The sequence below is a fragment of the Hemitrygon akajei genome, chromosome 5, assembly GCF_048418815.1.
Source record: "Hemitrygon akajei chromosome 5, sHemAka1.3, whole genome shotgun sequence".
Lineage (NCBI taxonomy): Eukaryota > Metazoa > Chordata > Chondrichthyes > Myliobatiformes > Dasyatidae > Hemitrygon > Hemitrygon akajei.
Genome location: NC_133128.1, coordinates 170,956,828 through 170,980,306, shown reverse-complemented (window position 1 = coordinate 170,980,306; position 23,479 = coordinate 170,956,828). Strand labels below are relative to the sequence as shown.

General features: G+C 42.4%; 1 protein-coding gene across 5 annotated transcripts in view; it reads right to left on the bottom strand.

The window, feature by feature from the left end:
- Positions 1-3,039: 3,039 nt before the first annotated feature.
- wipf1b (WAS/WASL interacting protein family, member 1b) overlaps positions 3,040-23,479 on the bottom strand; it is a 134,362-nt gene continuing 113,922 nt past the window's right edge. For all 5 annotated transcript variants that reach the window (XM_073047184.1, XM_073047188.1, XM_073047185.1 and 2 more), the window contains exons 3-8: positions 14,759-14,888; positions 13,197-13,340; positions 10,039-10,851; positions 5,774-5,977; positions 4,599-4,712; positions 3,040-3,463 (exon numbers count right to left, since the gene is read on the bottom strand). In XM_073047184.1, the coding sequence (XP_072903285.1) occupies positions 3,411-3,463; positions 4,599-4,712; positions 5,774-5,977; positions 10,039-10,851; positions 13,197-13,340; positions 14,759-14,888 (1,458 nt within the window). In that variant the 3' untranslated portion in view covers positions 3,040-3,410. The remainder of the gene's footprint in view (positions 3,464-4,598; positions 4,713-5,773; positions 5,978-10,038; positions 10,852-13,196; positions 13,341-14,758; positions 14,889-23,479) is intronic.

The following is a 23,479-nucleotide window of genomic DNA, read 5'->3' as shown; positions in this document are numbered from 1 at the left end:
TCATTTGAGCAGCTGGTGCATATCACAAATCCTGGTTATGCACAGCTGATGCCAAGCAGACAATCTCTGAAGAGTATTGATAATGGCTGGGGTCACCCGCCTTGTAAAGACACTGCCCAGAGGGTGGCAATGGCAAACCACTTCTGTGGAAAGATTTGCCAAGAACAATCACGGTCACCATAACAACCCAAGTCATATGACACGGCACACAATAATGATGATGACTGGTTCGAGATTCTCCTTACTCAATGTTGATATTGAGAACATCCTTAGGATCTTTGTGCCTCATTGCTGGGGTCTTTGTTCTGGCAGATGACGCAGATGTTGTATTTGAAAGATATTTTGGAGAGAGTGACGTTATCTCTCCAGTCAAAAACGAGGAAATCTGAAGATGCTGGATATTCAAGCAACACACTCAAAATGCTAGTGGAACACAGCAGGTCAGGCAGCATCTATAGGGAGAAGCACTGTCGACATTTCATGCCGAGACGTCGACAGTGCTTCTCCCTATAGATACTGCCTGATCTGCTGCGTTCCACCAGCATTTTGTGCGTGTTGCTTATCTCTCCAGTGCTCTTAATTGAATTTATTTCTTACATACTTCATATACATGAGTAGTAAAAATCTTTGTTATGTCTGTCTGAATGTGTAATTTTTAGTAATTTGTATTAAATAGTATGAACAACAGGACAGTCAACATAGCATAGAAATACAATTGTATCAATGTGAATTAATCAGTCTGATGGTCAGATGGAAGAAGCTGTCCCGGAGTTTGTTGGTCCTGGCTTTAATGCTGTGGTACCGTTTCCTGGATGGTAGCAACTGGAATAGATTGTGGTTGGGATGACTTGGGTCCCAAATGATCCTTTGGACCCTTTTTACACACCTGTCTCTGTAAATATCCTGAATAGTTAGAAGTTCACATCTACAGATGTGCTGGGCTGTCTGCACCACTCTCTGCAGAGTCCTGCGATTGAGGGAGGTACAGTTCCCATACCAGGCAGTGATGCAGCCAGCCAGGATGCTCTCAATTGTGCCCCTGTAGAAAGTTCTTAGGATTTTGGGGCCCATACCAAACTTCTTCAACTGTCTGAGTTGAAGGAGGCGCTGTTGTGTCATATTGATTTAGGATCAGTGCTGCCTGGCTTTACGGCAGGTGATGCTTGCCACTGCAAGTCAGTGATTTATAGGGGATGACTGGTGGGAATGGTCAGAAGCCTGTGAATATTAGTGGTGGCCGTTTTGGCTTGGATCTTGTACTCCTCCAATATTGCAAGAAGCTGAATATAAATGTATCACTATAGAAGACAAAATAAACGTATGAAATTCTGACCAGGATGAAATCTTTCTATTCACCATAAGGTATGGACATACAGAGAGAAACAGAGAGCATTATTCAATGTGGGAAAATCCAATATTAATGGCCATTAATACAAGTTAACTATTTGTAAATCAAGTATAGAAATAAGAAGCAGAAAGCAAAAGGACTGCACTTGTTGGAAACTTGAACAAAACACACAATGCTACAAATACTTAGCAGGTTCTGATGCCAAATCATAAACCAAAAACATTTATTCTGTTTCTCCACAGATGTTGCCTGACCTTCTGTTTATATCCAACACACATACTAAATGCTGGAGGAACTCAGCAGGCCAGGCAACATCTATGGAAAAGAGTACAGTCGATGTTTCAGGCTGAGATCCTTCGGCAGGACTGGAGAAAAAAAGCTGAGGAGCAGATTTAAAAGGTGGAGGAAGGGGAGAGAGAATCACAGGTGATAGGTGAAACCTGAAGGGAGGGGGGGGGGTGAAATAAAGAGCTGGAAAGTTGATTGGTAAAAGAGATACAGGGCTGGAGAAGGGCGAGTCTGATAGAAGATGACAGAAGGCCATGGAAGAAAGAAAAGGGGGAGAGGCAATGGGCAGGCAAGAAGATAAGTGAGAGAGGGAAAAGGGGATGGGGAATGGTGAATAGGGGGCATTACCAGAAGTTTGAGAAATCTACATTCATGCCATCAGGTTGGATGCTATGCAGACAGAATATAAGGTGTTGTTCCTCCAACCTGAGTGTGGCCTCATCGTGACAATCAAGGAGGCCATCGATTGACAGATCAGAATGGGAATGGGAAGTGGAATTAAAATGGGTGGCGACTGGGCGATCCTGCTTCTCCTGGCAGACAGAGCGTAGGTGCTGGGCAAAGCCGTCGCCCAATCTTCGCCGAGCCTCACCGATATACAGGAGGTTACACTGCGAGCACCAGTGTATATACATTCAGTGTTTTTGGTTTTTATTTGAGTGAAATAAAGAGAATTTCTTTTGTTAGTGGGGTTAAAATGTAAAACTCACTTCATACAAAATACAGAGGGGGTTTAATTAAGAAACTGCAAGAATTTGACTGAAAAAAGAACAATCCCTTGTTTAAGTTGAGGGGACTTCAGTGGAACCGAAGTAGCAGCTTGGACAAGCTAGTCCGATGGACCTTATTCATATGATGTAATTTCAGGATAATCAAATACCATCTTTGAGTACATGGAGCAATAATACAGATTTGCCTCATCGTTATTCCTTCTAGTAGTCGGCCAAAGGTTATAAGCTTTACATGTTTTTGGAATGGCTGTTGACCCTGAGTGATACTGAATCAGAAGTTAAATTTAAAGATCTATAATTTTTCTCTCCATCAAATTAATTGTTCCTTCTATTTTCGACTAAGCCTTAGCAGGATTTTAAAATGACAATTCACATGAACTGTATTTAACACACACACACAGCACCACAGTAAAGATTTAAAGTGACAGCAGTCGTGATTTGCACATGTATTTCTCATTTATCATCCTGGAATCAGATCAAAATTGCAGCTACACGAATTTTGTTTGTCTTTTTTGAGCTCTATATATGTATACCACAGTGACGAAATCTGGAGTACAAAAGATGACCTTTGCAAGTAATAACATCTATTATCTTTTGTTTGTTAAATCCTTTTGTGGCTTAAAAACATAATTCTGCCCTTCAGTTAAATTAAACTTGAATACTTCAAGAATATTTGGTTAAAGCCAAAGTGCCTGTTTTTATTAAAGGATGTATTTATACATTGAGCACCCAAAAGATAATTACCATATTTTTCCTTGAAATGAAATATGTTAAAGAAATATTCCTGCAAAATACATTTATTCTGGTCCATAATAATGTAAACAAATTACCATGTTTTACACTGAAGCAGTCAAAATGCATATAGATTTTTAAAAAATTTCTAGATGCCATAAGCATCACAAACAAAATGCCAGCGAGCCTACATTTCCATAGCTGGAAATGTCTGAAGCTGATAGAGGAAAATGGTGTCTGCAGTTAAAGCGTGCAAGGTCGTCTCACGAGGACAGGATCGCTTTCCAAGAACTTTCAGCAGTCAGTCTGTTTCACCTTGGTATAGGTGGAAGAGGTGGGGCACCTCGCTCTCTCCGGGATGGATCTGTTACAGTAAAAGGTCAAGATTATCGCAGGAATTCAAGAGTAACAACTTGAGCCAAATAAAATTCAGTGAATTCCGGTTAATTGGGCCATCAGTTAACCGGGGCAGCTGCTTATTTGGGACAACTCAAAGAAAAAAAAACTAAATCGAGAAACTAGCTAGGATTGCCTTGGTTTATACGGGACAGTATGCCCTCTAATTGGTGGAAGGAAACCGCTGGTGAACAGTTTCGAGCTAGCGTCAATCACATTCACTTTCATGGCTGTTAGACACTACACCATGCTTTGAGCAAAGTTTTTAAATAGCGTCAATTGCATATGTTTGTGTTCAAAAATCAGTGAGTTTAATCACTGATAGCTGGCAAAACATAAGCAGCAGGACAATTCAGAACTGTTTAAAGCATTCAGGTTTGGATATGCTAAAAATAGCTAGGAGTAAAAATGAAACAATTTCACTCTTTCAACAGGTTAGGGACTATGAAAGGTTTGAAGGCATCGAAAATCATCTTCACAGTTAAAATGCAATGAAGATTTGGAGGATGCAGTTCTCTAATGCCTTGTATGAAGGCAGTCCATTATCTGCACTGGGTGTCTACACTGATTCTGTTCATTAATGGTTGTTAATTAAAGGAACAACAGAAACTTTAACTCAATTCCTATTTCCACAAGCAATTTAAATCTAACCAATAATACTTGAAATAGTACAAAAGGAACCCACTTGAATTTCTTTATCCTAATTTATTTTATTATAACAAAATAAAATTCAGTATATTTTGAAACAGGGCTAAACATTACTTGTTTCTGTTATTTACGCTGTTTTAAATAGCGAAGTACATTTAAAACTTTGTTTCTACACCCTCCACTCTCCTCCCCCACTTTTGGCAGTATTTCCTCCCAACCTTCCTAAAATTAGCTTATTTTCAGAAGTGTATGCTTACTGCTGGGCCCTCACCCAGAAATGGAAACAGGAAGTATAGCAGGACTAATAACTATTAAATTCTTTATGGTAAAAGAATTAAATATGCAAGAAATAATCTGGAGGTAACCGTATTCAAATTTAAAATGTTTCAAATGAAAAGTTTTCTTCGTTCCAATGTTTCCGACTTTTAAAGAGACAAAATGTTCTTGTCACTCACCTCTGCTCTCTGACTTGCTTTGTTTACTGGGATAAGTTTTTGGAAAGTTTATGTATGGTTCTGGTGGTGGAAGATCTGAGATGGAATGGAAAGAAAATCTGCCTTCCCATTCATCTGCGGGCAGAAAACAGTAAAATTTACAATCACAGACATCGGAATGAGTCAGAATTCACAGTCATCAGAAAGCCCGCTTGCTCTTGCTTTTGACTTGCAAATGAACTCAAAGTTTACCGCAGCAGTTCTGACAGATGCAACTCGTAGTGGAGTGCTAGTTGAATCCCTGACAGTGAAGCCATGTACTTCCAAAGATATTTTCCAAATGGTAGTGGATAGCTAGAACAAGTTCTGTCCACTAAATTGGTACAATGTGGATAACCAGCTCAGATATTCCCTTAAACTCTACACCCGATTTAAGCAGAGCTGTCAAACATGCCTGAGTGTATTATACATTCAAAATCAATTAAAACTTCTCTGAAACCATTTAAAAACTCAAGGACACATAAAACCACAAAGGGACTTTCACTTTAAAAAGTCTAAATTGATTTAGTTTCTTGCTGCTTCTGCCATTTATGTTGGTGGTGAAGCACTAAATGTGCTGGGTCTAACTGATTCAGGATTTCACTGCAGATACCTTAACAAAAGTATTATGTAAACATAAATACCTGCAGAGAAGGGGGCAGGATATTGGAAAAAATTGGCAAAAAACCTGAACTTGATGCTCTCACTCTGGATTACTTCAACAGTATTGCTCAGCTGGAAAAGTCAGTTGTGGATAACTGTTCTCAACTTCTGCAAATCCAAAACTTGCTGCCAGTTATACAGGCAGAAGTTAACATTTCCCCGCTAAATCCAGAAATTGTACATTTATATTGAACTCCATAAATATTGCTATGTCTGGAAACTACGATATTTCCATTGAAACATCCACTATATCATTTGACAGTTTATATGAGTAAAAATTGAGTTTGCATACAATTTGTTATAGATCAAATCATATATCATCAGGCAAAGTGCAGAATAGAATCTGGTGGTTGGAACAATCAAGATGGAAATCTATCAAATTGTAAACTTAATGATCCATCTAATCACCACTTCATTGAAGCATGAACTCTCAAAAATCAATTTATTCCATAAAATGAAAATGAGGGGATGGACAAGTAGGAGTATTGTTTTACCTTCATGCATTGCCTGTGAGGACTCTTGAAAGCCATTCCTCATTGCTGGTGGGGGAGCAGGGCTTCCTCGGTCAGGTGGTAATGGGGGCCTGAAGCCACTCCTGGGGCTGTCTGAGCCCATTCGACTTGGGGGCTGTGGGACAGGTGGCCCTTTCTGGATACTACCATTTCTGCCTCCCGGTGGTGGAGGAGGAGGAAGAGGTCCTGTTATACAGGAGTGAGAAAATATTAGTGTACTGAGAGTAAACATGCAATACGCTTAACAACGAAAATAGTATTCAGATCTATTGCTCTAATGAACACCACAAATCTACCTGTATTCAAAGTCCAAGTACATTTTATTATCAGAGTACAACCCTGAGATTCATTTTCCTGCAGGCATACTCAGCAAATCTATAGAATAGTAACTATAACAGGATCAATGAAAGATCAACCAGAGTGCAGAAGACAACAATAATCTTGCAAATGAAATAGAAATAAATAGCAATAAACAATGAGATAAGGAACCCTTAAAGCGAGATCAGTGGTGTGGGAACATCTCAACGGATGGGCAATTGAATGTGGTTATCCCCTTTTGTTCAAAAACCTGATCATTGTGGGGTAGTAACTGTTCCTGAACCTGGTGGTGTGAGCCCTCAGACTCTTGTACCTTCTACCTGATGGCGACAGCGAGAAAAGAGCATGACCTGGGTGCTGAGGATCTCTGGTGATGGATGCTGCTTTCCTACAACAGTGTTTCATGTAGATGTGCTCAACAGTCGGGAGGGCTTTATCTGTGGTGCACTGGGCAAATCCACTACCTTTGTAGGATTTTCTGTTCAAAGGCACTGGTGTTCCAAACCAGGCCGTGATGCTGCCAGTCAATACACTCTCCAACTACACAACTGTAGACGTTTGTCAACGCTTTCCATGTCATGCAGAATCTCTGCAGACTCCTAAGGAAGTAGAGGTGCTGCTGTGCTTTCTTTGCTTTTCATTTACGTGCTGGGTCCAGGACAGGTGCTCTGAAATAGTAACACCAGGAATTCAAAGTTACTGACCATCTGGTGAAGACCGGATCATGGATTTCAGGTCTCCCTCTTCTGAAGTCCATAATCAGTTCCTTGGTTCCTTGATATTGAATGAGAGGTTGTTGCTATAGCACCACTCAGCCAGATTTTTAATTTCCCTCCTCTATCACCACCTTTGATTTGGCCTATGACAGCGGTGTTGTCAGCAAACACATATGATAATGGAGCGGTGCTTAGTCACACAGTCACAGGTGTAAGGCGAGTAGAGCAGGGGGCTAAGCACACAGCCCCAAGGTGCATCTGGCTGATGGAGATCTCGGAGGCGATGTTGTTGCCAATCTGAACTGACTGGGGTCTACAATTGAGGAAATCCAGGATCCAATTGCACAAGGAAGTATTGAGCCCAAGGTCTTGGAGCTTATTGATTAGTTCTGAGGGAATAATGAGGGTGAATTGCTTCAGCAAAAGGATGGTGAATCTGTGGCATTTGTTGCCAACAGAGTGCTTTGGAGGTCAAGTCAATGGATACAGAGATCGATAGATTCTTGATTATTAAAGGGGTTAAGGGTCACAGGGAGAGGCAGGAAGACGGGTTTGAAAAAAAAATCAGCCACGATTGAGTGGCAGAATACTCTTAAAGGACCAAATGGGCCTAATTCTGCTATTATACCTTATGGTCTCAAGGTCACCATTCTGAAGTAGAGTGTTAAGGTTACCCTTGCCTTCACAGACAATATTTATCACTCAATGATATAGAGTGATAAGATTTTTAAAAATTTATTGAGATACAGCACAGGATAGGCCCTTCCAGCCCTTCAAGCTGTGCTGCCCAGCAATCTCCCCATTTAACACTAGCCTACTCATTGGACAATTTACAACAACCAATTAACCTACCAACCTGTACGTCTTTGGAACGTGAGAGGTAAGCAGAGCACCCAGAGGAAACCCACTATCTCCTGTCACCAGGCCACTGTCTCCTATACCATCACCAACCTTATCAGCTCTGGGGATCTCCCATCCACTACCACCAACCTCATAGTTCCCAAACTCCGCACTTCCTGTTTCTACCTCCAACCCAAGATCCACAAACCTGCCTGTCCAGGTAGACCCATTGTCTCAGCTTGCTCCTGCCCCACCAAACTCATTTCTGCATACTTTGACACTGTTTTATCCCCCCTTGTTCAATCTCTTCCCACCTATGTTCGTGACACTTCTCATGCTTCGAATTTTTTCAATGATTTTAAGTTCCCTGGCCCCCACCACCTTATTTTCACCATGGACGTCCAGTCCCTATATACCTCCATCCCCCACCCGGACGGTCTCGAAGCTCTTCGCTTCTTTTTGGATTCCAGACCTAACCAATTCCCCTCTACCACCCCTCTCCTCCATCTAGCGGAATTAGTTCTTACTCTCAATAATTTCTCCTTTGGCTCCTCCCACTTCCTCCAAACCAAAGGTGTAGCCATGGGCACCCGCATGGGTCCCAGTTATGCCTGCCTTTTTGTTGGCTTTTCAACAGTCCATGTTCCGAGTCTATACGGGTATCTGTCCCCCTCTTTTCCTTCGCTACATCGACGACTGCATTGGCGCTGCCTCCTGCACGCATGCTGAGCTCATTGACTTCATTAACTTTGCCTCCAACTTTCACCCTGCCCTCAAATTTACCTGGTCCATTTCCGACACCTCCCTCCCCTTTCTTAATCTTTCTGTCTCCATCTCTGGAGACGGCTTATCTACTGATATCTACTATAAGCCTACAGACTCTCACAGCTACCTGGACTATTCCTCTTCCCACCCTGTCTCTTGCAAAAATGCCATCCCCTTCTCACAATTCCTCCATCTCCGCCGCATCTGCTCTCAGGATGAGGCTTTTCATTCCAGGACAAAGGAGATGTGTTCCTTTTTTAAACAAATGGGCTTCCCTTCTTCCACCATCAACCCTGCTCTCAAACGCATCTCTCCCATTTCCCACACATCTGCCCGCACCCCATCCTCCCGCCACCCCACTCCGCATAGGGTTCCCCTTGTCCTCACCTACCACCACGTAAATTCTCTGTAACTTCCGCCACCTCCAATGGGATCCCACTACCAAGCACATCTTTCCCTCCCCCCCTTTCTGCTTTCCACAGGGATCGCTCCCTACATGACTCCCTTGTCCACTCATCCCCCCCATCCCTCCCCACTGATCTCCCACCTGGCACTTATCCTTGTAAGCGGAACAAGTGCTACACCTGTCCTTACACTTCCCCCCTCACCACCATTCAGGGCCCCAGACAGTCCTTCCAGGTGAGGTGACACTTCACCTGTGAGTCGGCTGGTGTGGTATACTGCATCCGGTGCTCCCAGTGTGGCCTTTTATATATTGGTGAGACCTGACACAGACTGGGAGACAGTTTTGCTGAACACCTACGCTCAGTCCGCCAGAGAAAGCAGGATCTCCCAGTGGCCACACATTTTAATTCCACGTCCCATTCCCATTCTGATATGTCTATCCATGGCCTCCTCTACTGTCAAGATGAAGCCACACTCAGGTTGGAGGAACAACACCTTATATACCGGCTGGGTAGCCTCCAATCTGATGGCATGAACATTGACTTCTCTAACTTCCGTTAATACCCCTCCTCCCCTTCTTACCCCATCCCTGACATATTTAGTTGTTTGTTTTTTTTCTCTCTCTCTCTCTCTGCCCATCACTCTGCCTGTCTCCATCTCCACCCTCCCCCTTTCTTTCTCCTGAGGCCTCCCGTCCCATGATCCTTTCCCTTCTTCAGCTCTGTATCACTTTCGCCAAACACCTTTCCAGCTCTTAGCTTCATCCCACCCCCTCCGGTCTTCTCCTATCATTTTGCATTTCCCCCTCCCCCCACTACTTTCAAATCTCTTAGTAGCTTTCCTTTCAGTTAGTCCTGACGAAGGGTCTCGGCCTGAAACGTCGACAGTGCTTCTCCTTATAGATGCTGCCTGGCCTGCTGTGTTCTGCCAGCATTTTGTGTGTGTTGTCAGAGGAAACCCATGTGGTCCTGGGGTGAATGTACAAACTCTCTTCAGGCAATGGCGGGAAATGAACCCGGGTCACTGGTACTGTAAAGTGTTGTGCTAACCACTACGCTTTACAGTACCGGCTGTAAAAGATGAGGCTACGTGGTTATTAAAGCATTTGGTTCTGCAAATTGATGACTGCGTTTCTTTATCACAAGTCTCATGCTTCACCTTTGCCTGTTGGAAAGACCAGATAACCATTGATGGTGAACGTACCTGATCTGCTTGGGGGATCTCTTACAGGTGGTGGAGGTCTTTCGCTGGGAGGAAATGGACCCCGGTTTGACCCAGAAGGAGCTGACGGAGAGCCATGGAGCGACAAGTTCCTCTGAGGAAGCCTTGGAACTTCAACTTCTGTGGCTGGATGACTGTGTGGGGGTCCTGGCCGATTAGGCGGTGGAGGTGGTGGTGCCTGGAAGGAGGGAGTTGGTCTGGGTGTCTGAGGAACAGGTGGTTTCTGACTCTGCGGTGGTGGAAGTGGAGGACCATCCCTGTTAATTGAAGGTCTGTTCGTCATGGGAGGTGGCGGAGGCCTATCATCCATCATGCGAGCCGGAGTAGGGGGCAGTGGAGGTCTGTTGGTATTGTGACTTGGAGGATGTGATGGAGAGGAGTTATCTTCACCAACCCTGCCATGGCTGGGAGCTGGGTGAGATCTATTCATATTGCTTTGTGGAGGAACTGGAGGGAACTGACGGGAAGACCCTTGATTGCGATTTGGTAGGGAAGGCCCTGTGTTTGATGGCCGATTTCCTGGAAAGGGTGGAGGACCCCTACCCTGCGTATTTGTTACTGATGGCCGTGGTGCATTTGGTACAGGTGGTGGTCCTGCATCAGACTTTGAACCAATATCTGGCCTTGAAAACTTTGGTTGACTTGATGGAGGGAATTTATTTCTTGGTGGTTCAGGGTCAGTGTTCCTTGGAAATGACGCTGACCCAGGCAATCTTGGTGAGGCACCGCCTGGTGGAAATGGTCTGGGTGATCTTCCACTTGGAGGCATTAATGGTGGTCTTCCTCCTCCAGAATCTGTAGACATTAATGGGCAAATTAAGGATTTACAGAAACCTAATCATCTAAAACAAACAGCAATTTTTAAGCATTCTGTTGTCTATGCCAAATCATTGGTCTTACCAGTCAAAACGCACTTACAGCTTTATTGCTTCCGTTTCCCCCCCCCCCAAAGTTTTTGAAACAGATTTTCATAAACCGTGTACAAACCAGCATTGCATGGCACTCCACAAATTACAGTCGTTGGAAATAAATCAGCTCAGTAGAATGATTTCAAATCACAAAGTGCAGAAGGGCAACAAAACTTTGCTCTAATATTTATTCTGCTGAGATAGTTTTGCAACAAATGAAGAATAGTTAAATGGGCTAGAATTTTCTGCAGTCTGTGCTGTCATGGACGTTCATAATCCATGACTCCCTGTGAGCATGAGTGAGTGAGAGCATCAGTTAAGACAACAAGACGAGTGGAAGCCCTCAAGTTATCAAGCCACAGACTCACCAATGAAGAACTCAAATTGCCTGACACTGGCATGTCCGTAAAGACTGGTGAAAATGGCATAGCCCAACAAGGGGGCAAGTTGTTACTCCATAAACACAATAAGGTATACTCAACATCAGAGCACCTGGACACAATTCAGAAGGGCATCAAACATTGCTGACCCTCAGAGGTACACTTAATCTGACCTCATTCACTCGGACTAGCCATCTAACGGGCTCTTTGGAAGAACATGCAAGATTTTTGATTTGTCACGATCTATAGAGTTAAACAATGTGGTCCATTTTTAGGGCAGCAAACCTTGCAATTACTGCATGTAGCAATTCATGTTTAAACTATTTATTGGGGTGTCATTATGATTAGGATGGAAAATAGGAAAGCTCATTCAGATTCAGTTTATTGTCATTTATAAACCACAAATACACTGCAGTTAAAAAATGCGACAACATTCTCCGGAATGATATCACGAAAAAGCACAAAACAGACCACACAAGAAAAACCGCATAACGTTTGGCAATCCCCAATCCAGAGTCCGGAGAGGCTGCTGCGTATCGATATTGCGCTACCGTCTTAGTACGTTCCCCGGACAGGAACTACAAACCCATCAGACAAAACTAAAGCTACAAGACCTACACAAAACCACATAGTTACGTATAGTAAACACGAGTGAATCTGCAGATGCTGGAAATAAATAAAAACACAAAATGCTGGCAGAACTCAGCAGGCCAGACAGCATCTATGGGAGGAGGTAGTGACAACATTTTGGCCTGAAACGTCGTCACTACCTCCTCCCATAGATGCTGTCTGGTTTGCTGAGTACTGCCAGCATTTTGTGTTTTTAGTTACGTATAGTTATAGTTAACATGTCAAGTATTTGGATTTATGAATGAAACTCCCTAAAGTGCCATATAAAATATTATTGCTTTAGAGTTCAGGCACATAGAGTAATACATTGGCATGAGCATTAAACAGAAAATAAAGTTGGGGTAAATGGATCATTTCAGATCAGCAAGCAAAGGCCAAGGAATCAGTGCTGGGGCTTTAAATATTCACAATCTACACTAGTTACAAGGACTTATTGGCAATTGTGGCCAAGACAGCTGACAGATGGGTGACAGAAAGACAGGTGGGAAAGCAAGTTACATAAAGGACACAAGAGGTTGCAAAGGGATATCAACAGATAAAGTGAACAGTGAGATATTGGCTATTATTGAAAGGGTTTGGAATATAAAAGCAGATAAGACTTGATCCAACTGTTAGACCATACCCAGGAGAAGCCAAAAGAGCCAGCTAATGAGAAAAGGTTAAGAAGGATCAGAGATTAGGAGAGTTAAATGTCATCTTACTTTAACAACATTTGGAGGACAATTGACAAGTGAGATGCCGAAAGAATGTTCAACTCTCGTGGGGAAACTAGATCTAGGCATATACTACAGTTTTAGAATGAATGATTGCTCTTTTAAAATTGAGATAGGGAAGAAATTTTTCTCTCAAAGGGTCTTGATTCTTCAGGATTCTTTACCCCAAAAGATCTGTGGTAGCTAGGATGCCACGATAGGCAGATAGAACAGTGACCAGCCAGGAATATGGAGTTGAAGCCAGGGTCAGATTAACAATGATGTTTTGAGCAGACCCAAGGCACTGGATGGGTTTGTCCTGCTCCTGTTTATTTTTGTTTGTTTGTATTCTTTCCAAATAAAACAAAAAATCCTCAAAAAACCCCCCAAAAAATGCATTTATAAATGTACAGAGTAAGATTTCACCAACTATATTATTTAACATAACCTTACTTAACATAATTAAGAGAACTGAACTGTATGAAAGGGAGTACATTAAAAAATAGCAATTAAAATTAATTACAACTTGCCTGAACTTTCTCTGGTTCCTGCAGACCTCAGCTTTGGCATTCCACCAGCAAATAATCCACCTAAACCAGGTCCACCTCCACCTCCACCTCCACCACCACCTCCTCCACCACCACCGCCGCCACCTCCGCTGGGTCCTTTAGGAGCTGTTTAACAGAACATTCGAAATGTGGAAGAATTAATATCTTAAAATTAAATATACTCAATGTTATGACTTCTGAGATTATACTGATCGATTATATACCTCGAATTGTGAAGATTCCTACTGGGATTGGAAACATTGGCTTTTATACACTGAGTCAGGGCGTGAAGGGATACAGGGAGAAGGCAGGAGATTGGGGCTGAGAGGGAAATGAATCGGCCATGATGAAATGGTGAAGCAGACTCGATGGGCCAAATGGCCTAATTCTGCTCCTGTATCTTATGGTCTTAATGGAAATTTCAGTAAAATTAAGAATCCACACATCCAAGACCATCAGTGGACACGACAGTAACGGAACTGGACTCCTTGGCTTTATCTGGTATCGGACAGAAAGCTTAATTGATTTCAGTGGGGATTAGTTACCGTCCCTTTTCCCTTCTATTTCTTTAAGCAATCGTCAGTTAATATCTTTTATTGTTTCTACTGTACATTTTTAAAAGCTTTTAATTATTTATGTTGTCATAATATTTCTGAACATTAGAGATTAAAATCAAACTTCTTGACAGCTGTAACTTGGTTCAAAGTTCTGCCCATGCCTTGCCCTCCCGTCGAAACTTGTGAGGGTATTCCAGACGTGTCAATGGACTTTGTCCCTGAAACCTCATTGCCAATGAGACCTTGCCCCCGACCTCAGATCAATAACGTCTGACCCTGGTAATGGATTGTGCATCGTGAGTCCAGGTGCGGGCCTGGTACATCACTCGAGTCCACTGGAGATACAACAAGACCAATGGTCAGTTTACTCATCGTTGTATCTTTAGGCCATATTACGAGTTAGAATTATATTTGTATACCAAACAAAAAGTATTGTTTGTGAAAGTGAAATTTCCTGAGATTTCTGGCCATAAATTATAAAACCAGCCTTCTTGAAACTCATTATCATGTTTTGGAATGCAAGAAAAGTCACAAGGTGTAAGTTTCACCTGCTTCTCTGGAAATGTCTTCACTTATTTAGGAATACAGTGTGGAGAAGGCCCTTCTGACCCTTCAAGCCACACTGCTCTGCAACCCCCAACAACCCGACCCCGGGACAATTTACAATGACCAATTAACCTTTGGACCATGGGAGGAAATGAGAGCACCCAGGGAAAATCCATGCATTCCACGGGGTGGACAGATTCATTACAGATGGCGCCGGAATTGAACTCCGAACTCTGGAACGCCCCGAGCTGTTACAGTGTCATGCTAACTGCTATACTACTATGGCTCCCATATTATACTGATTGATTATAAACCTCAAGTACATTCATATAGGGTTATGGATTTTTAATGATATAAAGTATGACTTTCTAAAACATCTGTAGTATTTTCACATAATATAAGCTTACTTGTCCCACTTAAAGTTAAGTTTTCCAAACTTACCATTAATCACTGGTGCACTCCTATCATTGGTAACAGCCTTCTTTAGCTTTCTTGTCTTGCATATGTCTGACAAAAGTGCATCTCTTCCTGCCTGCTGATTTTTGTTCAGGGCGGGTTTTTCAGTACATGCCTAATTGTTGCCAAGGGAATAAAGTGAGAAGTATATCTACTGCTCTTAAACCACCTTACCATAGATGTCAAAATGTACCAGCAGTAATTCAAATTGAAATACTGATGTTTATCAAAGCATGATACCAACTGAACTCCCAGGGAAGCATCATGCAAAAAGTACCATTCTTACTTTGTAGTATAGTAATTATAAAAGGAAGCTTTCCATAACCTATCAGAGGGAAATTCACATCTGTATTAATCCAAATAGTTGATGGCAAGAGAAGGTTAATAACTTGAAGGGACTGATTCAAATGTGCAACTTGGAGAATACCACTTGAGAAGTTGCATGGGGTGGGAAACGGAGGCACCCGACATACCAAGGACCAATTGGTGCAAGAATGTTGAGTAGAGCAGGTTCTAAAACTGTGGACAGAGTACCAAAATAAAGTGGAGACATTGAAGCGGGAGAGGGAAATTGGTACAAGTGTTATCAATTTACTAATGTAGAGAAGCTCCTATTGCAAAAACAAACGTATGCAAAGTAGTATCATTTATTTAGGATTGTATGTTAAACTGTAGCTCTATTTACTGTCTCAAGTAAACAATTCCATGACAAAGGAACAATTTTCCTGCTCTTTCAACCACTTTTTAATCCCCCAAACACTGGCAGAGCTGATTTTCTAGTTTGTTTTGGTAGTTTGCTATACTAATAGACAACTTCATTTTCACTATTAAACACTGGTTGGAAAGAACTTTGAGATATCCTGGAGATTTCAAAAGGAACAATTGGTTTTAAATCACAATGTATTAATTTTAGTGGATAGCACTTTTCTATTTGTGCATCTTACATAGTTAAGGAGACATCATTATTGTAAAGAAGAGATAGTCAGCTATATTATTTGTGGTCCTTGCCCACCCCCTTCACCAAATGATTTGAAACAGTGTGTGTCTTTTGCAACAGGTTCAACAGGAAGCTCAAATCTACTCACCTAATGACAATAACCTAATCAAGCTGCTTTTGTCTCCCAGAAAGCTGAACTTTTGCAATTGCCTTTACAATTTATACTCAATGCAAATGTTACAAACAAAAATGCTGTTACATATCAATAATTTACCATAGCAACTAATAGAAATATACTCTGAATAGCTCTTGAACAATTTTTTAAAATTATCCTTTCTCCATTGAAGTTCATGGGTCTCTTTAAAAAAATCTTTCTGAATAATTAAACAAATACGTTGTCAAAATGATTTTTCAGCCTTAAACGTATTAACACTTCCCAATAAAATAATTCTCGCTCATAAATGTCTTGAATACGAATACAATTTTATAAATTGCTCATGGGACTCTGCTCTAAATGCTGACAGTACCACTCGCCCATTAGAATCTTAAGTATACATCTACTCAGTCTTTTTAAATATATAAGCATGTCTGAATACACACTTCGTCAAGCCCAGAATTAATTTTCCCCCTCTATGGGCATGTGTTCAAAACTTGCCCCTCCCTTCCCAGTTTCCCAGGGTTGAGAAGTGAGAGGGGAGAGGGTAATTGGGAACATAGCAGCAGCTTTTTCACCCAGGTGATCAGTACAGTGGATTCTGGCTAATTGGGACACAATGGGACCAGTACATTTTGGCCCAATTAAGCAGCTGTCCCAATTAGCCAACATTTCATGGAATAGTTAAAAAGGTACAAAAAAGACAAACTATTGTTTAACTGACTAACAAATACTCCGTTTAAATGAAAAACAGAACAAATTAGAACACTAACAATACTACTACAGTACTGTGTGTGTAGGTTCCCAATGGTTATTGACGGAGGAATTCATCCAGTGTACCCTGCTGTGTTCTTTTGACTGACTGAAGAAGGACAAAGTCACCACCAGCACTTAGTGTAGATAATGGGCTGCATCCTCCAAATCCTCACTTCCATTGTAACATTCAAGGTGGTTGTCAATGCCTTCAAATTCTTCATAGTTCCTAACTTGTTGAAGTAATGAAATCATTTCAATTTCACTCCCTGCCGTTTTTGACATCTCCAAGCCTGAATGCTTAAAACCACAGTGTGCTAAATGGTTCCAAATTGTTTTACTGCTTTTTTTTTTGCCAATTATCGGTGACAAAACTCACTGCTTTTTGACCACAAGCACACGCAATTGACTATTTAAAATCTGTTTGCTTTAAGCACAGTATAGTGTCTAACAACTATGTCTGAAAGCGCCTGACAGTAATCAGGAACTGTCTGGCAACAGTCTCCTGCTCCAATTAAGCCGCATAATGTCCCAAATAAACGAAGGGAATTCTGGCTATCTTCTCAATTAGTTTTTATTTTTTAAAAGTTGTCCCAACTAGGCAGCTGTCCTGACTAACCGAAGGTCCAATTTACTGGAATTCATTGTATAGGGAACAAGCTGCCAGAAGTGGTTGAGGCAGGTACACTAACAACATTTAAAAAGGTGCTTGGGCAGGTACATGGAAGGAAAGGTTAAGAGAGATGCAGGCCAAATGTGGGCAAACAGAACTAGAATAGATGGGAATCTTGGTTGGCATGGCAAGTTGGGCCAAACGGCTAACTGTATGATTCTATGACAAGGTAGCATCTCAAGAAGATATATCAGAGCAGGAGGAGGCTATTCATCCCTTTGAACTTATATTATCAACTAAATCATGGCTGTTTTACCTTAAACACACCATTTTTTGCACAATTCTCACATCTTTCGTTTATTGATCTCAGTTTGAGAGTAAGCAATGACTCAGCCCCTGCAGTCCCTAGGGTAGAGAATTCTAAAATTTCACTGCTGAGTGAAGACATTTCTCTTCATTTCAGTCCTAAAACTGACCTACCCCTGATTTTCAGACCATTACTCTTAGCTCCAAACTGCTGACAAGGAAAACATCCTCTCTGTTTCTACACTGCCGAACTCTAAGAATTTTTGTATGCTTCACTGAGATCTCTCATTCTAAATTCCAGAGTGTAGAGAGCTCGTCCATTCAAGCTCTTATGAAATTGCAGACCCACCTCACCGCAGGAACTAGTTAGGTGAATCTTTGCTCTATTTGCTCCATTGCTAAGGGAAAGAAAACTGTGCTTTATACTGTGGATATGATCTCAGCAAGGTGACGTAGGTCTGTAAAAAGATATCTTAACTCCTGCACTTAAATCCTGCAGGAATGAAGACAAGTGTACTGTTGCCATCCCAGTCGCTTACTACACCTTCAGATTAACCTTCGGTGACTGGTGTACAATGATACCCAAGCCCCTTTGAACGTGTATCTGATAAATCAATGTTATTAACTTAAGGTAATTTACAGATCAGATTACATTAAAAGCTACTGTGAAGTTCTGTTGGTGTTTCTACCTAGTGGTAGTCATATATAACTGTGAATATTCCAATGTGACAGTGAAAAATGATCACCTAAATCAGGGCAAACATGAGGAAATCTGCAGATGCTGGAAATTCAAACAACAACACACACAAAATGCTGGTGGAACGCAGCAGGCCAGGCAGCATCTATAAGGAGAAGCAATGTCGACGTTTCGGGCCGAGACCCTTCGTCAGGACTAACTGAAAGGAAAGATAGTAAGAGATTTGAAAGTAGGAGGGGGAGGGAAAAATGCAAAATGATAGGAGAAGACCGGAGGGAGTGGGGTGAAGCTGAGAGCGGGAAAGGTGATTGGCAAAAGGGATACACAGCTGGAGAAGGGAAAGGATCATGGGACGGGAGGCCTCGGGAGAAAGAAAGTGGGGGGAGAAACACCAGAGGGAGATGGAGAACAGGCAGAGTGATGGGCAGAGAGAGAGAAAAAAAAGGGAGAGGGGGGAAACAAAAAAAACCAAATATATCAGAGATGGGGTAAGAAGGGGAGGAGGAGCATTAACGCAAGTTAGAGAAGTCAATGTTCATGCCAGCAGGTTGGAGGCTACCCCAGGGGTAACGTTAACAGAAGGATCCATGGACCCCAGTTTTGTGCAGTAGTACAGTGCATGATATGAAAAAAAATCATCAATATTGTGTATGCTCTCACCAGTTAAAAATACACAGCACTCTTATTTTTCCCTAACCGTTGTTCTCCATGTGTACGCTTGTTTATCCACATCTCTTTTAATCCTCTGTGCACCCCCTTTGTTAATCACAGGCCCTCTTGCAACAGACTCGGAAATACGCCACTTAGTTCTCTTGGCCAAGTTATTGACACAGGTTGTGAATAGGTAGGGTCTGCGCACCCATCCCTGCGGTGCCAAGTAGTCAGGACCTGCTGATCGGAGGACCCATTTATTCTTACTGTTTTCTATTGATTAACCAATTTTGAATCCAGACAACACGTTACCACCAGTTGTCCATACTTTAACTTTGTTCCGCTACCTCCCGTTTGGGACCTCGTTAAAATCCAAATACAGTCACATTCATTTGTATCTCCTATTCTGATCTTCTGGGAACATCTTCAAACACCACAAAACGTTAGCCAAGTACAACCTCTCTTTCATAAATCCACGTCGATCGGCTGGTTGAGTGGTGTCGCAACAACCATCTAGCACGTCAACCTCAACATCAGCAAGACCAAGGAATTGATTGTGGACTTCAGGAAGTAGAAGTCATCTGGAGGTCAGCAGCGGAAAGGATGAACACCTTCAAATTTCTGGGTGTCAGCATCTTAGAGAATTTATCCTGGGCCCAACATATCGATGCAGTCAGGAGGGAGGCATAAGTCATCATAGTGGATATACATGTTTGTGATTAAAATGATATTGCATTAGATTTGTGGTCCCCCCCCCCCCATCATTTCCCCAAGCAGCACAAGAGAAGTTATACTTCATTAGAGGCTTGAGGAAATTTAGTATGTCACCAAAGACAGCAATAAATGCTTATAGATTAATGGTGGAGAGCATGCTGACTAGTTGGATCACTGCCTGGATTGGAGAGAGTGCAGAGGAGGTACATAAGGATGATTCCAGGAATGAAAGGGTTAACATATGAGGAGCATTTGGCAGCTTTGGGCCTGTACTCACTGGAATTTAGAAGAATGCTTGAGGATCTCATTGAAATCTACCAAATGTTGAAAGGATGGATATGGAGAGGATGTTTCCTATAGTGGGGTTATCTAGAACTAGAGGGCACAGCCTCAAAATTGAGAGCCTACCTCTTAGAGCATAGGTAAAGAGGATTTTTTTTTTACAAGGAAATGGTGAATCTGTGGAATGCTCTGCCACGGACTGCGCCGGAGGTAGAGGATATAGTTAGGATGGAAGTTTCTGATCGGTCAGGGCATCAAAGGCAGGTGTACGGGGTTGAGTGGGATCCAGGATCAGCCATAATGGAATGGTGGACCAGACTCAATGGCCTAATTCTGCTCCTTTGTCTTCTGCCTGGCATGGAGGATTGAACAAGGCTGCAGATTAACGTGCACAATGACACCCAAGTCCCTTTGAACATATATCAGATAAATCAATATTAATTATTGATTATAGACAGCCAGTGACATCACAGGTAAAGCCCCATCACTATCAAGGACATCTTCAAGAAGGTGGCATCCATCATTAAGGACCCTCACCATCTGGGACATGCCCTCTTCTCATTCTTACTATCAGGGAGGAAGTACTGGAATCAGCATTTCTGTTTTAGGAACAGCTTCTTCCACTCTGCTATCAGGTTTCTGAACAGTCGCTGCGCCATGGAGACAGGGAGTGAGCCAGTGATCTCGCCGGTGAAGGCCGGAATCAGGGAGGCGGGTGCGGAAGGCAAGCGAGTGTTCAGTGCCGTCTACCAGCCTCTCACTCGCTGCTGCCGGTGGTGTCTGCGTGTGACAGCCTCTCACTCGCTGCTCCTGAGGGAAGGTCCTTGCGTTCGAGTGACCTCTCCCTCCCTCAACGCAGTTGGTGGATGGTGACGGAGTAAAGTTTACTCAACGTGGATCGTAGACTTGCACTCTAATTTAGGTTTTTCTAGTTCAGGTCACTCCTTTCCTGTAACTACTTCCGGACAATTTTTTTTTTGAATCGGGGTGCCTGCAGATAAGAAGCACAGAGCTGAACTGAAATATGCCCAATTCTGTGTTTTCACTCTTTTTGTTGCTGTTTGTGCGCAGGGGTGAGGGGGTTTGATGTTTCTCTTTAATGGGTTGGTTCCAATGGTTTTTTGTTTCGTGACTCACTGTGGGGAAGATAAAAGGGCTGTATATTGCATACAAACTTTGATAATAAATGTACTTTGAACCCAAGAATGCTACCTTGTGATTCCTCGTGCAGTGCTTTTTAAAGTTGTAACTTACCGTAATTCTTTTTATGTCCTGCACTCTGCTACTGCCACAGCTCCTCAAATTTCACTGAGTGTGTGTCACTGATGATAATCCTGACTGATTACTTGGCATATTACTTCCCTGACATCACATTCTTTATTATGGATTCCAATATTTTCTCTACTACAAATATTGGACTAACAAGTTGGTAGTCTCCCGTTTCCTCTTTCCTCTCTTAAATAATGGGCCACCCTTTCCATGTCCAGTCAGCAGGAACTGCAACAGAAATTTGAAAATCAAGAGCACCAAGAGATTTAAGGCTCTAAACTTCTCTAGTACTGCTCCCTCACTAATTCTTTAAAGTTCAAAGTAAATTTATTATCAAAGTGCGAATACACTCGGGCCACTTCAATAGGAACACCAGCACGCCTGCTCGTTATTGCAAATCCAGTGGATTCCCGTTAATTGGGCTATTGGTTAATAGGACAGCCGTTTATTTTGGACAACAACTACTAAGTCGAGCAAGAAGCTGGGATTCCCTTTGCTTATTTGGGACACTACGCCATTTAATTGGGTCAGGAGACTAACAGTGGCTAAACAGATTTCTACTAGTGGTAGTCACATGCACTTGTGTGACTGTCGGACATTTCTCCATGCTCAGAATGACCAGCTTTTAAATGAAGGCGGCTGCGTGTGTTTGCGTTTAAAAAGCAGTGAGAGTCAACGAGAAATAAGCAGCAAGACAATTTGGGACTGTTCTGGCTCATCGTGGTTTCAGGCATTCAGGCTTGGAGATGCCAGAAATGGCCAGGAGTGAAAAAGAAATGATTTCACTACTTCGACAAGTTAGGAATTACAAAAGAATTTGAAGGATTTGACCATCATCTAGAATATTACAATGCAAATGAAGATTTGGAGGATGCAATCGTCTTAAGTATTGTATGGAAGCAGTCCACTGACTTTGTTCATTACAGTCAATCAATTCCTCCATCAATAACTATTACAAACTAATATATTTTTATAATACCGTAGAGGTATTGGTAGGGCTTTAATTTATTCTGCATTTCACTTAAGTGTATACATTGTTACTCAGTTAAACAGTAGTTTGTCTTTTTTTATATTTTCTTAACTGTTTCCAGCCACTTAATTGTGCCAAAATGTACCGGTCCCAATGTGTCCCAATTAACCAGAATCCACTGTATCTCATCAGTCAATCATGTGACTGCAACTCAGTGCATAAAAGCATGCAGGCCTGGTCAACAGGTTTAGTTGTTGTTCAGACCAAACATCAAAATGGGAGATAAATGTGATCCGAGTGACTTTGACCCTGAACGATTGTTGGTGCCGGACGGGATGGTTTGCATATCTCAGAAACTGCTGATCTCCTGGGATTTTCACACACAACAGCCGTCTCTAGAATTTACAGAGAATGGTGCAAAAAACAAAAAACGTGGTGTGCGGCAGTTCTGTGGGTGAAAACACTGTGTTAATGAGAGAGGTCAGGGGAGAATGGCCAGATGGATGGGCTACAGCAACAGAAGACTACACTGGGATCCACCACTGTACCTAATATAGTGGCCGCTGAATGCACATCACCATATACTAACTGAGATTCACTTTCTTGCAGGCATTCACAGTGGACCAAAGAAAGACAACAGAATCAATGAAAAACTATAAAGACTGGCGAACGGATGGATGGAGTTCAAAGTTAGTACTAATTTAGGGCCACTCCTTACTGCACATACATGGCTCCTCCATGGAGAGAGTTAGGTGTACCAAGTCTCTGGGCGTGCACATAACGGATAATCTCACCTGGTCCCTCAACACCACCTCTTTGGTCAAGGAAGCATAACAGCGCCTCCACTTCCTGAGGAAATTGAAGTGAGTGAGGTGTTCCCCCCCCCCCACCCTATTTTCACAGGAGCACCTGACTAGCTGCATCACCGTCTGGTACAGGAATTTCGAGCCATCCCTTTGAAGGATTGTGAGGACTGCTGAGAGGATCATCAGAATCACTCTCCCACCTGTAGAGATATTTATCAGGAGCACTGCATACACAGGGCCCTTAGAATTGTCAGGGATCCCTCCTATCCGTCCAACAATCCCTTTGAACCCCCCCTCCCCCCTTATCATCAGGCAGGAGGTGACAGCATTAGGACAAGAACTGTTTGGATGGGAGGTAGTTTCTTCCCCCAGGCGACAAGACGACTGCCACCACCCAGATCTCATCACATGTGAAGCGCCAGTGGCTTTATACTGTTTACCTTGTAGATGCACCTTATTATTCGGTAATTAGTGGTAATATTACCTTGTGTGTTATGTGCATGAGTTACAGTGTCTGTAAGAAGTATCCACACCCCCTCCCCCCTTGGATAGTT